The following is a 14,676-nucleotide window of genomic DNA, read 5'->3' as shown; positions in this document are numbered from 1 at the left end:
CTGAGCTGTAACCAATCCAGCTGTTTCTGTACCCCATTTCCCTTTTCTGTACCTCACTTTCCCTTTTCTGCTCATAAATATTGTCTGACCAGGTACAGTGCTGAAGACACTGTGAACCAATTCTGGTTCTGGGGGCTGCCCAATTTGTGAAGAATTCTTTGCTCAATCAAACTCTGTTAAATTGATTTGTCTTAAGTTTAACACCTGATAAACCTACTTCCTTCTACTTGAAAATAAGAGCCATGTAGGCCAGGCGCGGTGGCTCAAGCCTGTAATCCCAGCACTTTGGGAGGCCGAGACGGGCGGATCACGAGGTCAGGAGATCGAGACCATCCTGGCTAACACCATGAAACCCAGTCTCTACTAAAAATACAAAAAACTAGCCGGGCGAGGTGGCGGGCGCCTGTAGTCCCAGCTACTCCGGAGGCTGAGGCAGGAGAATGGCGTAAACCCGGGAGGCGGGGCTTGCAGTGAGCTGAGATCCGGCCACTGCACTCCAGCCCGGGCTACAGAGCAAGACTCCGTCTCAAAAAAAAAAAAAAAAAAAAAAAAAAGAAAATAAGAGCCATGTAATTCCTAATGTTTCTTTTTTTATCCTGGTAATTAGAAAGCATATCGCTAAGTTTTATATCCTGATGCCACAGGTTTCCCCAATCAAGGTTTTTTATTTAAATCCCTTCAATCTATGTTAATAGTTTTCTGTTATGATGAGCATGCACTTTCTTATGCGCTGTCTCAAATCCTCTTACAGTCACTAGACTGAATATAAGCAACTAAATATTGTATATTAGCAGTAAAGACAAAGTGCCATGAAGAAACAGAGAAAGATGGAATAAATTCTTTCTATAAGTCTGGAATGCAATTTTAGAGGTAGATTTTTGCTAAAGAGGATAAGGGCTTGACACACCAAGAAGCAGAAATATTAGTCAAGCCATGAGTGTAAAAGTGTATGGCATGTTTGCAGAATGATGAAGAACCCAGGGAGGCAAGAGAAAAAGCTGGCGACTGAGTCAGCACAGAATAGAGCCCCATTAACTTGATCCTGTAAGAAATCTGGCTTTTAAGTGGGGAAGAATGGATCAGAGGGTGGAAACTGAAGCGAGAGAGACTTCCTAAGGAGGTCACTAGGATCTACACAAGTTAAGGTAACATACAGATGTCAGAATTCCAGAACCAATGTTTCTTCTAGTATTCTCCATTCCATTCTGAAGAGCGGTCCAGTGGGTCAATGTATTGAGTGAAGGAGAAAAAAGTCCTTTTAAAAGCCTAATTTTAACTTTTAGAATCCCAGGTTGTTCTACTGGTCTGAGACCACTCACCAACATCTACACTGCCAGTCTTCCTCCACAATGGACCAAAGTGACCTTTCTAAGTATAAATCTGATTATGTCCCTCCAGTGTGGAAATCACCAGGGGAGTTCCACTGACTACAGAATATAGAATAGTTTCAAATAAGATTATTAGCTATAAAAACCACAATTTATGAGTCATTTTCTAATCAAATTTTAGTGCCTCTAGGCTTCTTAGAATGCTGGCTAGATTTTATTTATTTATTTATTTATTTATTTATTTATTTAGAGACAGGGTCTTGCTCTGCCACTCAAACTGGAGTGTAGTGGTGCAATCACTGCTCACTGCAGCCTCAACGTCTCAGGCTCAAGCAATCTTACCACCTCAGCCTCCCAAGCAGCTGCTGGGACTAAAGGCGTGTGCCTGGCTGATTTTTAGTTTTTTTTTTTTTTCTTTTTAAAGAGACAGGGTCTCACTATGTTGCCAGGGCTGGTCTCCAACTCCTGCGCTCAAGCGATCCTACTGTCTCAGCCTCCTAAAGTGCTAGGAATACAGGTGTGAGCCACCACGTGGGGCCGCTAAATTCTTTCTTCCTTTTTACTTCCCAAATCTTGGCAACGGATTGTCAATTTCATTTCCCAATATTCCTTTCAACAAAAATATTATTTAAGGAAATAAAAGAGAAACACTCGGCTGGGCGCGGTGGCTCAAGCCTGTAATCCCAGCACTTTGGGAGGCCGAGACGGGCGGATCACGAGGTCAAGAGATCGAAACCATCCTGGCTAACACAGTGAAACCCCATCTCTACTAAAAAAAAATACAAAAAACTAGCCAGGCGAGGTGGTGGGCGCCTGTAGTCCCAGCTACTCGGGACGCTGAGGCAGGAGAATGGCGTAAACCCGGGAGGCGGAGCTTGTAGTGAGCCGAGATCGCGCCACTGCACTCCAAGACTCCGTCTCAAAAAAAAAAAAAAAAAAAAAAAAGAGAAACACTCTAACCATACAAGCAGAAAGCAAACAAGTCAAATCTCTAGCCTCATTAGCATATTTTCTTGGCTTAATAAAAACTCTAGCCAAAAAAATAATACAAACAAAAAACCAACCAAACCACAAACCCACCAACACCACCCCAACAAATAAACAGATTCATCAACTCTCAAAATGGAATTCTTCTTTCTTCCAAAAGAATGCATTTTCTGTACAACCCTGAAGAAATACCAGTATCAGCATTAACAGGCAACTGTTGACTATCTATTTATCTTGGAAGATAAACTTTTCTAACTTTAAAAAAAGAGGGATCATTAGAAGGGAAAATAAAAGCCCATTTCCATTTTTTCCGCACAAAATGTTTTTTAAATTTTAAAATGCCTGTTCAATATATTATGAGGACGAATCAAGGTGTAAAAATAAGCACAGGCTACAGGTATAAGCACAACTATTTTTAAAAATTGTATATGCATGTGTACGTCACGTCACCCAAACTGTAAACACCTTTCAACACTCTCTAGCCATACCTACCTGTCCCCATTTCCTGCTAATCCTTCCTCCAAAATCTATCTCAAATTCACGTCATCACTGCTCACCAAGATAAGACTACTTTAACAGCTACCTAAATGGTTTTCCCACTTCCACAGCAGTAGGTTCTCAATTTTTACAGTGTATATGAACCATCACAGTTCCTGTTTGCAATGCAGATTCTACTGTGTGACCCCCAAAAGATTCTGATATTATGAGTCTGTACCAAGGAAGGAGAATCTGCATTTCTAACATGCATCCCAGGTTGTTCCACTGGTCTGAGACCACTCACCAGCATTTACCCCCTCTGTCGTCCTCCACAATGCATTAAGGTGACCTTTCTAAGTATAAATCTGACCATGTCCCTCCAGGGTGAAAATTACCAGTAGACCTCCATTGACTACAGAATACAGACCACAATTCTTTGTATTTCACAAAGGTTACTTAACTAGTTGGCTCCAATCCACTACATATCGTTAGGAATGATTCTCAGTTTCCCTGGACTCCTTTCTCTCTTACACCTGGTATTGCTCCATTTGTCCCTGTCTCCCCTTCTAGGTTGTGGGCTCTTTCACGTCAGAGACTCAGTTGCTTCCTCACACTGCACAGTGCCTGGTGTAAACAGTTTGAATACAAAGATGATCTGTCAACAAGGCTTTCTTAGTGTGATGGCTAATTTTGCATCAACTTGACTGAGATACTGAGTGCCCAGCAATCTGGTTAAACATTACTCTGGGTGTATCAGTGAGGCTGTTTCCGGATGAAATTAGCATTTGAATCTATAAACTGAGTAAAGCAGTTTGCCCTCCCCATGTGGGCGGACCTCAGCCAATCCACTGAAAGCCTGAATAAAACTCTGACTAGATGAGGAAGATTTCATCCTCTGGCTGCTTCAAGCTGGGACACTACTTCTTCCACCTTCAGAGCCCAACTAGTTAAGTAATCTTTATGAAATACAAACAATTGTGGACTGTATTCTGTACACAATGGAGGTCCACTGGTGATTTCCACACTGGAGGGACATGATCAGATTTATACTTCAGACTTATACCATGGGCTCTTGTGGGTCTCAAGCTTGCCGACTGTAGATTTTGGACTCCTCAGCCTCCATAATCATGAGAGCCAATTCCTTACAATCAATTTCTTTATATATATACATATTTTGTCTCCTCTTGATTCTGTTTCTCTGGAGAACCCTAATACACTACTGATGGAGGTGAAGGAAATAGAGTTATCTTCCTTTTTTTTTTCCAATTCACTCAGTTGACAGACTATAATAAGAATTCAACAGAACCAGAAAGATTAACTTTTTTGAATAAACTGTTTAAATAAATAGGAAGGGGAAGCTGAAATCTAAGTTAGCTACATAAGTATGTACTTTATGTTTCTCACGCAGGCATTTCTGAAAGTTTATTTATACCTTAGAGTCTCATGGACTGTAATTTATAGAACTCTATGTAATTCACAGAATTACAAAGTAGGAAGATTATTTTAACAGAGATCTAGTCTAACCACTCGTAGAAACAGAGACAGAAAAGTGTATCTCTTGGTAATTTATTTCTCAACTGTGTTTCTATATGCAAAGTACCACCCAGAGTAAAAAGAAATCACCAAACAATTCTGCGGATAAAAGAAACAAGTGGTCAGATATGTTCCAGCTACTCATCAATACTAACGTTTGATCAAGTCTAGGCCTTTTTAGCTGGGATCCTAAAACTGGTTTGTTTTCCTTACTTCCAACATATTCCCTCTTCCAAACCAAAACTTTCTCTTCATGGCTGAGCTTGGCACATGGACACCTTGACTCATCTTGACTCTTCCACAAATCTGCTGTGTCACTCCACTTCTTTCGTTGTTGTTATTTTTAGTAGAGATAATGGTTTCCCCATGTTGGCCAGGCTGATCTCGAACTCCAGACCTCAAACAATCTGCCTGCCTCAGCTCCCAAAGTGCTGGGATTACAGGCAGGAGCCACTGTGACCGGCCAACTTTTCAGAGCCTTAATATCCTGATTTTTAATGCCATGAGACTGCACAAAATAATTTCTAAATTTTCTAGTAACTTTCAGACTCTCACCTCTTCCAGCTAAAACACGTTATAATTTTGTTCTACTTCCTTCCCTGAAGACTATAACACATAGTGCCTTTTTTCTTTCCCTGACTTATTATTAAAGCAAAATCCAGAATTGTACTGTTTGGTGTTCCCTGCACAAAACAAGATATAACCATCTGTATTCATTACTAGTGTTTTAACTGTGCTATCAGCCATGTCCTCCCTTCAACTAAACCATATACTCCAAAGAGGACAAGGAACATCTGATCATATCCTAAATGTTTCACATATAGTTGTAAACTTTGTTACATATTATGTATACAATTTACAGTCATGTGCAGTCATATCAATGGATATCGTTTGGCTGTGTCCTACCCAAATCTCATCTTGAACTGTAGTTCCCGTCATCCCCACATGTCATGGGAGGGACCCAGTTGGAGGTAATTGAATCATGGGGGCGGTTACCCTCATGCTGTTCTCGTGCTTGTGAGTAAGCTCTCATGAGATCAGATGGTTTTATAAGGTGCCTTTCCCCTTTTGCTCAGCACTTGTCCTTCCGGCCACCATGTGAAAAAGGACATGTTTGCTTCCCCTTCTGCCATGACTGTATGTTTCCTGAGGCCTCCCCAGTCCTGCAAAACTTGAGTTAAATTAAAACTCTTTCCTCTATAAATTACCCAGTCTCAGGCAGTTCTTTATAGCAGCGTGAGAATGGACTAATACAACCACAAACCCTTACGTTAACTTAAAAAAAAAAAACCTGCCTACATTGAATGCTTTCTTGTTTTTGGTTTGTAGTCTCAAAAAATTTGATATTTCCACTTCATACAAACACCAGTGTTCTCAAAAGCTAAGTGACGTATCAGACACATTTTGTTAATATGTTTAATAAGATTCAACAACATATATCTGCTATCCATATTTTTCAACAAAATATGATTCAAGTGACAATCTTTCCCATTTGCTAGAGATGGCTTTATAAACAGCAAAGCTGAAAAAAAGAGCATGCTCAGAACATACCAGGAAAAAAAACTTATATGCTAAAATATATTTGATATTTTAAAAACTTAATCATCAAACAACGATTAAATCAAAGCAGCTCAATTCAGGTTGTCGCTGTAACATAATAAAGCTGATACCAGCTGGGCATGGTGGCTCATGTCTGTAATCCCAGCACTTTGGGAGGCCGAGGCAGGCAGATCACCTGAGGTTGGGAGTTCAAGACCACCCTGACCAACAAGGAGAAACCCAGTCTCTACTAAAAATAGAAAAATTAGCCAGGTGTGGTGATGCACGCCTGTAATCCCAGCTACTCAGGAAGCTAAGGCAGGAGAATCACTTGAACCTGGGAGGCAGAGGTTGCAGTGAGCTGAGATCATGCCATTGCACTCCAGGCTGGGCCACAAGAGCGAAACTCCATCTCAATAAATAAATAAATAAGCTGATACTAAAATCAAACAATAAATACTATAAGCAAAATAACAAATAAAAACGTTTCTGTATAAAAGAGAAATTATAAAACTTTCATACTGTGCTTAAAGAGTGATGGTGAAAAAAATCATGCAGCATGTATTTAATTATCCTCCAAATCCAATTATGATTAATTAAATAATGCACCTACTCTTTATAAGTTCCTGTTTCAGGATCTTCTGTCATGACATCATGCAGGCCTTCCACTGAAATGTTTATAATCCCACAGAATTTATCTTGGATAACACTAGAATAAAAGAAAAGCAAAACAGGTTAACTGGAGTACTAGAACAGGTTTTTTTTTCCCCTGAAATATCCTCTTGAACATGAAGAGAAATTCCAGTTCTGAAATACAAAAGAAACTTTCAAAATCTATTTTCTTATAACAAAAAGTTTATCTTTGCCTATAACACTACAAAATTCTTTTTCACTAATTAGTATGTTTAAATACTAGATGGAGAGATTCGATAGTAAAGGAATATTTTAACATTCTTGGATTTATAACAGTCTTATGTTACTTTTATAACTACAAAGATAAAGACATTGAGTACTGACAAGTAAAAATTTCTGCTCTTCTAATGACACTGTGAAGAAGAAAGACATGCCATATCTGGAAGAAATATTTATAAAACAAATATCTGGTAATGGACTTGAACCTAGGATGTAAAAAGAACTCTGAAAACACATTAAGATGAAAAACAATTTCAATTTAAAATAGGCATCAGGTGCTGTGGTGCAAGCCTGTAGTCCTAGCTACTTGGGAGGCTGAGGCAGGAGAATCTCCTGAGGCCAGGAGTTCAAGACTGCAGTGCACTATGATCACACTTGGCAACAGCCACTGCTTTCCAGCCTGGACAACAACAGAGAGACCTGTCTCTTAAAAGAAACAGAACAAAAACATTTTTTTTAAAAAAGGCAAAAACGTGAACAGACATTTCACCAAAGAAGATATACAGATGGCATGTGAGCATCCTAAAAGGATGTTCAAAATCATTAGGCATTAGGCAAATTCAAATTAAATCGCAATGAAATCTTAAAAAAAATTGTAGTATGTGTTTTTTAATTTTTATAGATTTAGGGGGTAAATCTATAAACGTGCAGATTTTATAGACTTTTATAAAGTCCAAGCAGGCAGTAACACAGACTAAATTTTCAATTAACTTTTCAAAATAGTTACATAAGCTAAAATTGATGATGTAACACTTTTTCATAATAGCAATCACAAGACAGAAATGAATCACAACCTTAATCACCTTAGAATTTTCTCAGATCCAACCAGACCATAATTATGCTATTTATACATGGTACCTAATTAATAATTAAAGTCACTCTTGCATTACTATATTTTAAATACAGGAAGTTTAAGTCAAGTTAGGGTAATTTAAGAGACTAAACAAGTTTTTAGGCACTAAAACCCAGAACCAGATAAAATATCCCCTTAACTGTATTTATCTGCTTAGGTCATTCAACAGGGTTAAGCAAAGAACAACAATTTATCGAAATAGTCGAAGGAAGAAACAAGCCCTGATTTATTAGTCTTACTCCAGAATTTCTACAACAGTAGAGACTACAACAGTGGTAACATTAAAAGAATAGTTTTCCACTTTCCCTACCAGAGGAGGAAGAGCTGACAATTGGAACAGCCCCTGAGCAAGGAATAAACTTAGCTGAAAGCAGCTACAATTGGCAAGCAATAAAGACTGAGATGGTGGAGTGTCTCCACAGCTGCTAATAGCTACAGCCAAGACTGAAATCCAGAACCTTATACTGACCACACTCAGAGGGCAGTGCTCCAGGCTTGACTGGAGACGACTTCAACCTTACTGTGCTGAGAAATTGCTTCTATAGAGCTCAAAGCTCATCTTTTGGAAGAAGTCATCTCTAGCTACTCTCAGTTTCTAGGCTTCCCAGGACTCCCGTCAGCCTACTGCAATGCAGCTTTCGACCCTACTACTCCACGGGCAGATGACATTCATTTTTGCAATCTAGGGACCACACTTCAGTATATCTCATGAGATATCTCTGCTGGGTGGACACCACTGGTCTCCCTTCCTGAAGACTCTGCTTCTTTAGCTTCTGTGAGCTTAGCCTCTTCTGGTCACTCTTGTTTTCTGGTATAGACTTCTTCTCTGGGGGGCCCTTCAGCATCATTATTGCCCAAGGCAGTAAAAAGAACCACATAAAGGAGTATGATGGTTGGTGAGGAGCCAAGATCACTCCACATCAGAAGAGATGGTAGCAGCCTGAAATGGTTTGGTGGCCACGGGAATAAAGAGAAAGGGGTAGGTTTGACAGATGTTTAATGGGTAAACATCACAGGATTTGGCAACTAATTGGCTATGGAAGATAAATGGGAGGAAAGAGTCTAGGATGACTGTTGGGTTTCATCTTGGGTCAGTGACTTGACTAGGTTGGTGACTTTGCTCAATCCAACAGGGGATACAAAAAGAGCAAAGACATGAGAAGGAAGATGATGAAAGTGGTATCCCTGAAGAAGAGAGGGTGACCAACAGCACCAAAAGTCAAGTAATCAGATAAATCAGGTTCTAGCTGAGGAAGAGGAGTGACCATTCTTTCAAGCAGCTTGTCCAGGGACGGAAACAATAGGGTAATAACCAGAGGGAGTGCAGGGTTGAAGGAGTGTTTTTGGCTGAGGGAAATGGACTAGTAGAGGCTGAGCAGCTGAAAGTGCAGGTGCCAAAGGGGTGGGTGAAGGAGCAGGATCCCAGAGATGGGATGAAGTGAGATCCTAACAGAGGCAGGGCTGAACACAAAGGATATCTTCGTACATGAGGCAGCAGGACACAGATGTACAGACTCCCTTGGAGGCTCACAGTGGGAAGCGGAAGTTCCTGCATTTTGAATTATCCTCCTTCTGTGAATTAGAAGGTGAGGTTATGTATTAGGCATGTGGATAAGCAGTTGGAGCCAAGTGGTCAATGTTTATAATAGAGGGTCTTGACCAAAGACAAAAACATTGCTCAATGGCACTGAGGTCCAACTGCAGTTAAATGCCCTAGATTTGTAACAGCCTCAATCTGTACACTTCTATCATTTTTAGTTGCTATATTTTACACCCCAAGCAGATACACATAGGGAGAAACTGAGTCAGGCAATTCAGGCTTGGAAGCTTGAAAAGCTAGTAGAGTTTGAGGATGAGGGGTTTAAAGAGCTGAGGGTATTAATGAGAAGTCTGAGTTGACCACAGGGCACCTGTTGGGTCAGGTAGAAAATAGGGTTAAAAGTGGAAAAAACAAACAAAAGAAAAACCCGTAACATCAAGTGCAAACATCAAGGTTTACGCCAGGCATGGCGGCTCACGACTGTAATTCCAGCACTTTGGGAGGCTGAGGTGGAAGAGTCAGTTAAAGCCAGGAGTTCAAGACTAGTCTAGGCAACAAAGTGAGACCCGTCTCTTCAAAAAAAGAAGAAAATTAGCTGGGGGCAGTAGTGCACACCTGTAGTCCCAGCTACTCAGTACCAGCTGAGATATGAAGATGACCGTTTGAGGCCAAGAGTTCAAGATTGCAGTGAACCATGATGGCACCACTACACTCCAGCATGGGTGACAAAGCAAGACACTGTACATTTAAAAAAAAAAAAAAAAAAAAAGTTTAGTGGTAGAGAGTAAGAAAACTGGAAAATGTGAAGTTACAATAAGACAGGATATTAGAGTTTTGAGCATGATCACAAGGGAGGAATGTGTGGTTGAAGTGGAAGTGCACACAGATTTGAAAAACATCAAGGCCTTATAAGGCCAACTGTAAGGCCATGCTTGAAAACATTCAGGGTGGCAGAATCTGGGATGAAGACTGCAAAGCAGATTCGAGGCCTCGGTGACTCCTGCATAATGACTGTGAAATTGCTAGAGAACAGAGAGCTGGTGAAGTAACCAGATGGCAGGGGCCTTCTGACCCCTTCCAGACCTCATGAAAGTGGCAGAAAACTGTGGTCAGCATCAGAGCCTCGAATTGTGGCTCCACCAGTGACTAGCTACATGGTCTTGGGCAAGTCAATTTAACCTCTCTGTGCTTCACTTGCCTTATCAGTAACATGAAGGAATAATAGTACCCACAAGTAAAGTGCTTATAACAAGGCCTGCCCCATGTGCCAGAGCACTACTTAAATGTCAGCATCATCACCGTTTCTCATTTGAACAATGAGGGGGTTAACAGTCTCTAAATCTCTTACACTTTTTCATCTCAGTATCCTTTTACACTCTTAAAAATTGTTGAAGATGCCAAAGAACCTTTTAAAAAATGTATTATACCTCAATATTTTTATATTAGAAAACTAAGAAAATACTTTAAAAATATTTATTCACTTAAAAAATATAAAAATATAATAAACCCATTACCTAGTTAAAAAAAAAGAAAAGTTTTCCCCTGTAGATATTTCCCAGGATGTAGCCTGCAAATACTTTTGTCATTTAAATGGAAACATACATCCTTTCTACACAGTAATTCTCTGCATGGTCACGGAAAAGTATATTAATAAATCTAGCTCCCCGGAAAAATACTGGCAAGAAAATAAGCTAAAAAACCACAGTTGAAATTCACTATCTTAAAGTGAAAGTTGACTTTTTTTTGCATTCCATAATGATCCTTACAAAGGCTTTTATATACTAAACCACTCCCCTGATTACCTGTTTTTTCTTTTCATTTTTTGAGTGCACACACACACACACAGCAGCACCACCCTCCTCCAACAAAACCATTATCTTTAAGACTACAAGAAATAACTAAAATGATCTATATTTAATGGCATAAGAAGAAAGCGCCATCCTGTGTGATTTTGCTATAAAAAAACAATGCCCAATGAAGACATACTAAGCTTCCACGGAAAGGAGATGATCAAGGACTGGTACAGAACTGTCTGGAAAAAAATTTTTAAAAATTTAGCTGAATAAAAGATTGAGTAGTTACTTAAAAAGTCACTTCACAGAATTGTTTTTTTTTTTTTTTTAAGTGATATAAAGAAATTTATCAGAGAACTGGTAATTATGGAGCTAGCACCATTGTAGATATTGGAAACTGATGAAAATAAAGCTATACAACACATAATTACAAGGTAATCATGAAGATACATTTTTTTTTTTTTTTTGGAGACTGAGTTTCACTCTTGTTGCCCAGGCTGGAGTGCAATGGTGTGATCTCAGCTCACCACAATCTCCACCTCCCGGATTCAAATGATTCTCCTGCCTCAGCCTCCTGAGTAGCTGGGATTACAGGCATGTGCCACTACGCTCAGCTAATTTTGTATTTTTAGCAGAGACGGGGTTTCCTCATGTTGGTCAGGCTGGTCTCGAACTCCCGACCTCAGGTGATGAAGATATATTTTAAGAACAAATCAAAAAGGCCAACTCTGTTCATGTTACCGAAGTTATCTGAAAAGGTAATTGTAGCTTGGGATTAAATTCCTGGAAAAGTCTTGCATGCCACACAGCTCAGAACAAAATGAAGATAACATGCTCTGCAAAACAGTGTTACATGATCAAAGGGGAATTTTGACTGATAATGATGAAGACACAATGTCAAAGTCTGCAAGAAGCATTTGAATAAAATTGTATCAAGAATAAAAGAAAAAAATAGTTCTGAAGCAAATTTTCACATTTAAAAATACATATGTGTGCCCGGGCGTGGCAGCTCACGCCTGTAGTCCCAACACTTTGGGAGGCCGAGGCGGGTGGATCACGAGGTCAAGAGATCGAGACCATCCTGGCTAACACGGTGATACCCTGTCTCTACTAAAAATACAAAAAATTAGCCGGGCATGGTGGCGGGCGCCTGTACTACTCGAGAGGCTGAGGCAGGAGAATGGCATGAACCTGGGAGGCAGAATTTGCAGTGAGCTGAGATCGAGCCACTGCACCCCACACAGAGCAAGATTCCGTCTCAAAACAAAAACAAAAACAGAACAAAAATGTGTAATTAAACTAACAACTTCATATAAACACATAGTTACTATTTTGTTACAGTTTTATAATAAGGTATTACAGTTGACCGAAAAACTTTATGCTCAATGACCTTTCTCTAAGCTCTGGAACCCTAAGTACATCGGCATCTTTCTCATCCACTCTTGGCACTCTCACAATCATCTCAAAATTAAGAGATCCAATACCAAACTTATGAATGCCTCCCCAACAAAAACAAGGAAACCAAAAACAAAACGGAAAATCAAAACCAGGCTCTCTTCCTGTTTTCCTTATCTGAGTAAAAAGCATCTCTATCAACCCAGTGACTCATGCTAGAAACCAGGCATTCAGTTTTGACCTTTCTTCTCATTTACCCTTCCAATTTACCCTTCCATTTACTCAATTTATCAACAAATTCTGTCAAATTTATCTCTGAATTTTTTCCTTGTTTCTACTCCTCTATATTCCTACTATTAACACTGTGCAACAAGCCAATCTGTCTCGAGTTTAGAGTTTAAACTACTGCCTACCTTCCCAAAAGAGGAAACTTCCACTCTTGACTTCCTCTAATCCATTCTCTATACAGCACACTAGAATGCTTTTACAAAACCTACTATCTTTTTCTTGCTTTAAAGCAAAAGTTAATACCTTTCAACAACTTTCCATTACACTTAAAAATCCAAACCCTTAATCCTAGTTTACTCAGCCCTATATATGACCTGGTTCCTGCTCAGCTCTCTGACTTTATTTAGCCTCACATTGTTCTCCACCTTCATGGGCTCTCTTTGATTAACACTTTCTAGTTTCCAGGCTTTCACAGGGGCTTTCCATCTGCTAGGAATTGTATAGCCTGGATTTACCTGGTCAGTAGCATTATAATAAGACTATAACTACAACAACACTACTGCAGGTATGGTCCTAATTCTAGACGATGGTGTTTAAGGATGCCTTCATAGATGAGAAGCAGGTACCTGAGGATAAGGGAGTTTTGAAAGCCAAAGCTTGAGGAAACTGCAGTACAACATAAAAACTTTTGCTCCTCAGAGCCTCAGACAAAAATATAAATGATGTATTAACTTGTGTATCATAGAAAACATATGGAAAAAAGCAATAAGGTTGCCCAAAGTCAAAGATACAAACTAACAACAGGCTAGGGTTTATGTGCATGTAGTGAAAACTCCACAGACATGGGAAGAAATGGAGACAAAAGGAAGACAACATATATATATATATGGTCTCCACATTATTCAGGATAAGAAAACTACTTTCTACTAAATTAAAATGTCATCTATCACAAGATGTCTCGGAATTGAGTCAGAAGCAATGAAACAAGGCACATCTGGGCCAGCAGCAGGTATACTATACATTCTTCTCTCTCATACTGCTTTCTCCAACATTTCTCTTTTAACCTACCAGGCTTCCCACATTAAAAGTGTGCGGCCACAGAAGCTTACCAGCTTCAGCAAAGTGATGACCAGTGGTAGAGGGCACTTAAAAAGAAGAACAAAAAACTATGCTTCAGACAGTACAGCACGAGTATAGAAAAAAAAAATGCCTATTACCTTGTTACTATTGCTTCCATAACCGTGAAATCATTAAGAAGGAGATAACAATTTGAGAAAATTGATTCATATCTCTCTCCACTAGCTTAAAAGGGTTCATAGGTAAGTCCAGCAAGAGAAAAGTCAAATATAAATTTTAATGAGAAATGAGAAGGTCTAGATAAAGTCTAATGGTAAACACAACAGCCTGTTTTGCTTCACATACCGCACTCTCCTTCCTCTTAAAGGAGTACATCATACTTTAAGTCCAAACATATATTTTTCTAGTTCAGAGATCAATAACAGGACCAGTAAAGGAGTTTGACTTGTATAACAAAAAAGAATAGGTCTCAACAGGAAAAGTTCATGTGGGATCAACTTGGCAGGAAGGCCTAGCATTAAAACTGTTTGTCAGAAGCTTGGAAAAGGTTCCCTAGGCTTTCTTCTCCTACTTTTTCTTTTTTTTTAAACACTGCCTAAGAACAAATATTGGAGATTTAACTGTTATTTGTTGCTGTGCAGGTAAGCTAATTGAGTACAAATGTCCTAATTACATGCTGGTCCTCCTTCACCTCAAAGCTTAAAACTTAAATGTTTATATAATGCCTAGAGGTTCAAGAAATGTCCACGTATGTGTTACATCTGAACGTTCTATTTGTTGACTTCAGTGGTAGTTATACAGGTGTGTCTACTTCTGTATGTGATTTATTTATCAATAACAGTTTTAAAAAGTGTTTACAGGGAAAATATTTGACATGCATTAACACTGGTATGGGGGGATCTGGATAAATTCTACTACTACTTGGAGAATTCCTAAAAACAAAATACACAAAGCAATAGAAAAGATAACAAAAATCTGTCCAATGGTTACTCAAAAGACCCAGAAAGCCATGAG

The 14,676-nt window shown here is 39.3% G+C and overlaps 1 protein-coding gene across 6 annotated transcripts in view; it reads right to left on the bottom strand.

The window, feature by feature from the left end:
• The window catches only part of IPO11 (importin 11), a 229,617-nt gene that overhangs the window by 37,438 nt on the left and 177,503 nt on the right, over window positions 1-14,676 (bottom strand). For all 6 annotated transcript variants that reach the window (XM_015140096.3, XM_015140095.3, XM_001083045.5 and 3 more), the window contains one exon: window positions 6,478-6,573. In XM_015140096.3, the coding sequence (XP_014995582.1) occupies window positions 6,478-6,573 (96 nt within the window). The remainder of the gene's footprint in view (window positions 1-6,477; window positions 6,574-14,676) is intronic.

This window comes from Macaca mulatta, chromosome 6 (genome assembly GCF_049350105.2).
Source record: "Macaca mulatta isolate MMU2019108-1 chromosome 6, T2T-MMU8v2.0, whole genome shotgun sequence".
NCBI lineage: Eukaryota > Metazoa > Chordata > Mammalia > Primates > Cercopithecidae > Macaca > Macaca mulatta.
The sequence above is the reverse complement of the archived record's forward strand: the minus strand, read 5'-3'. Positions and strand labels throughout refer to the sequence as shown.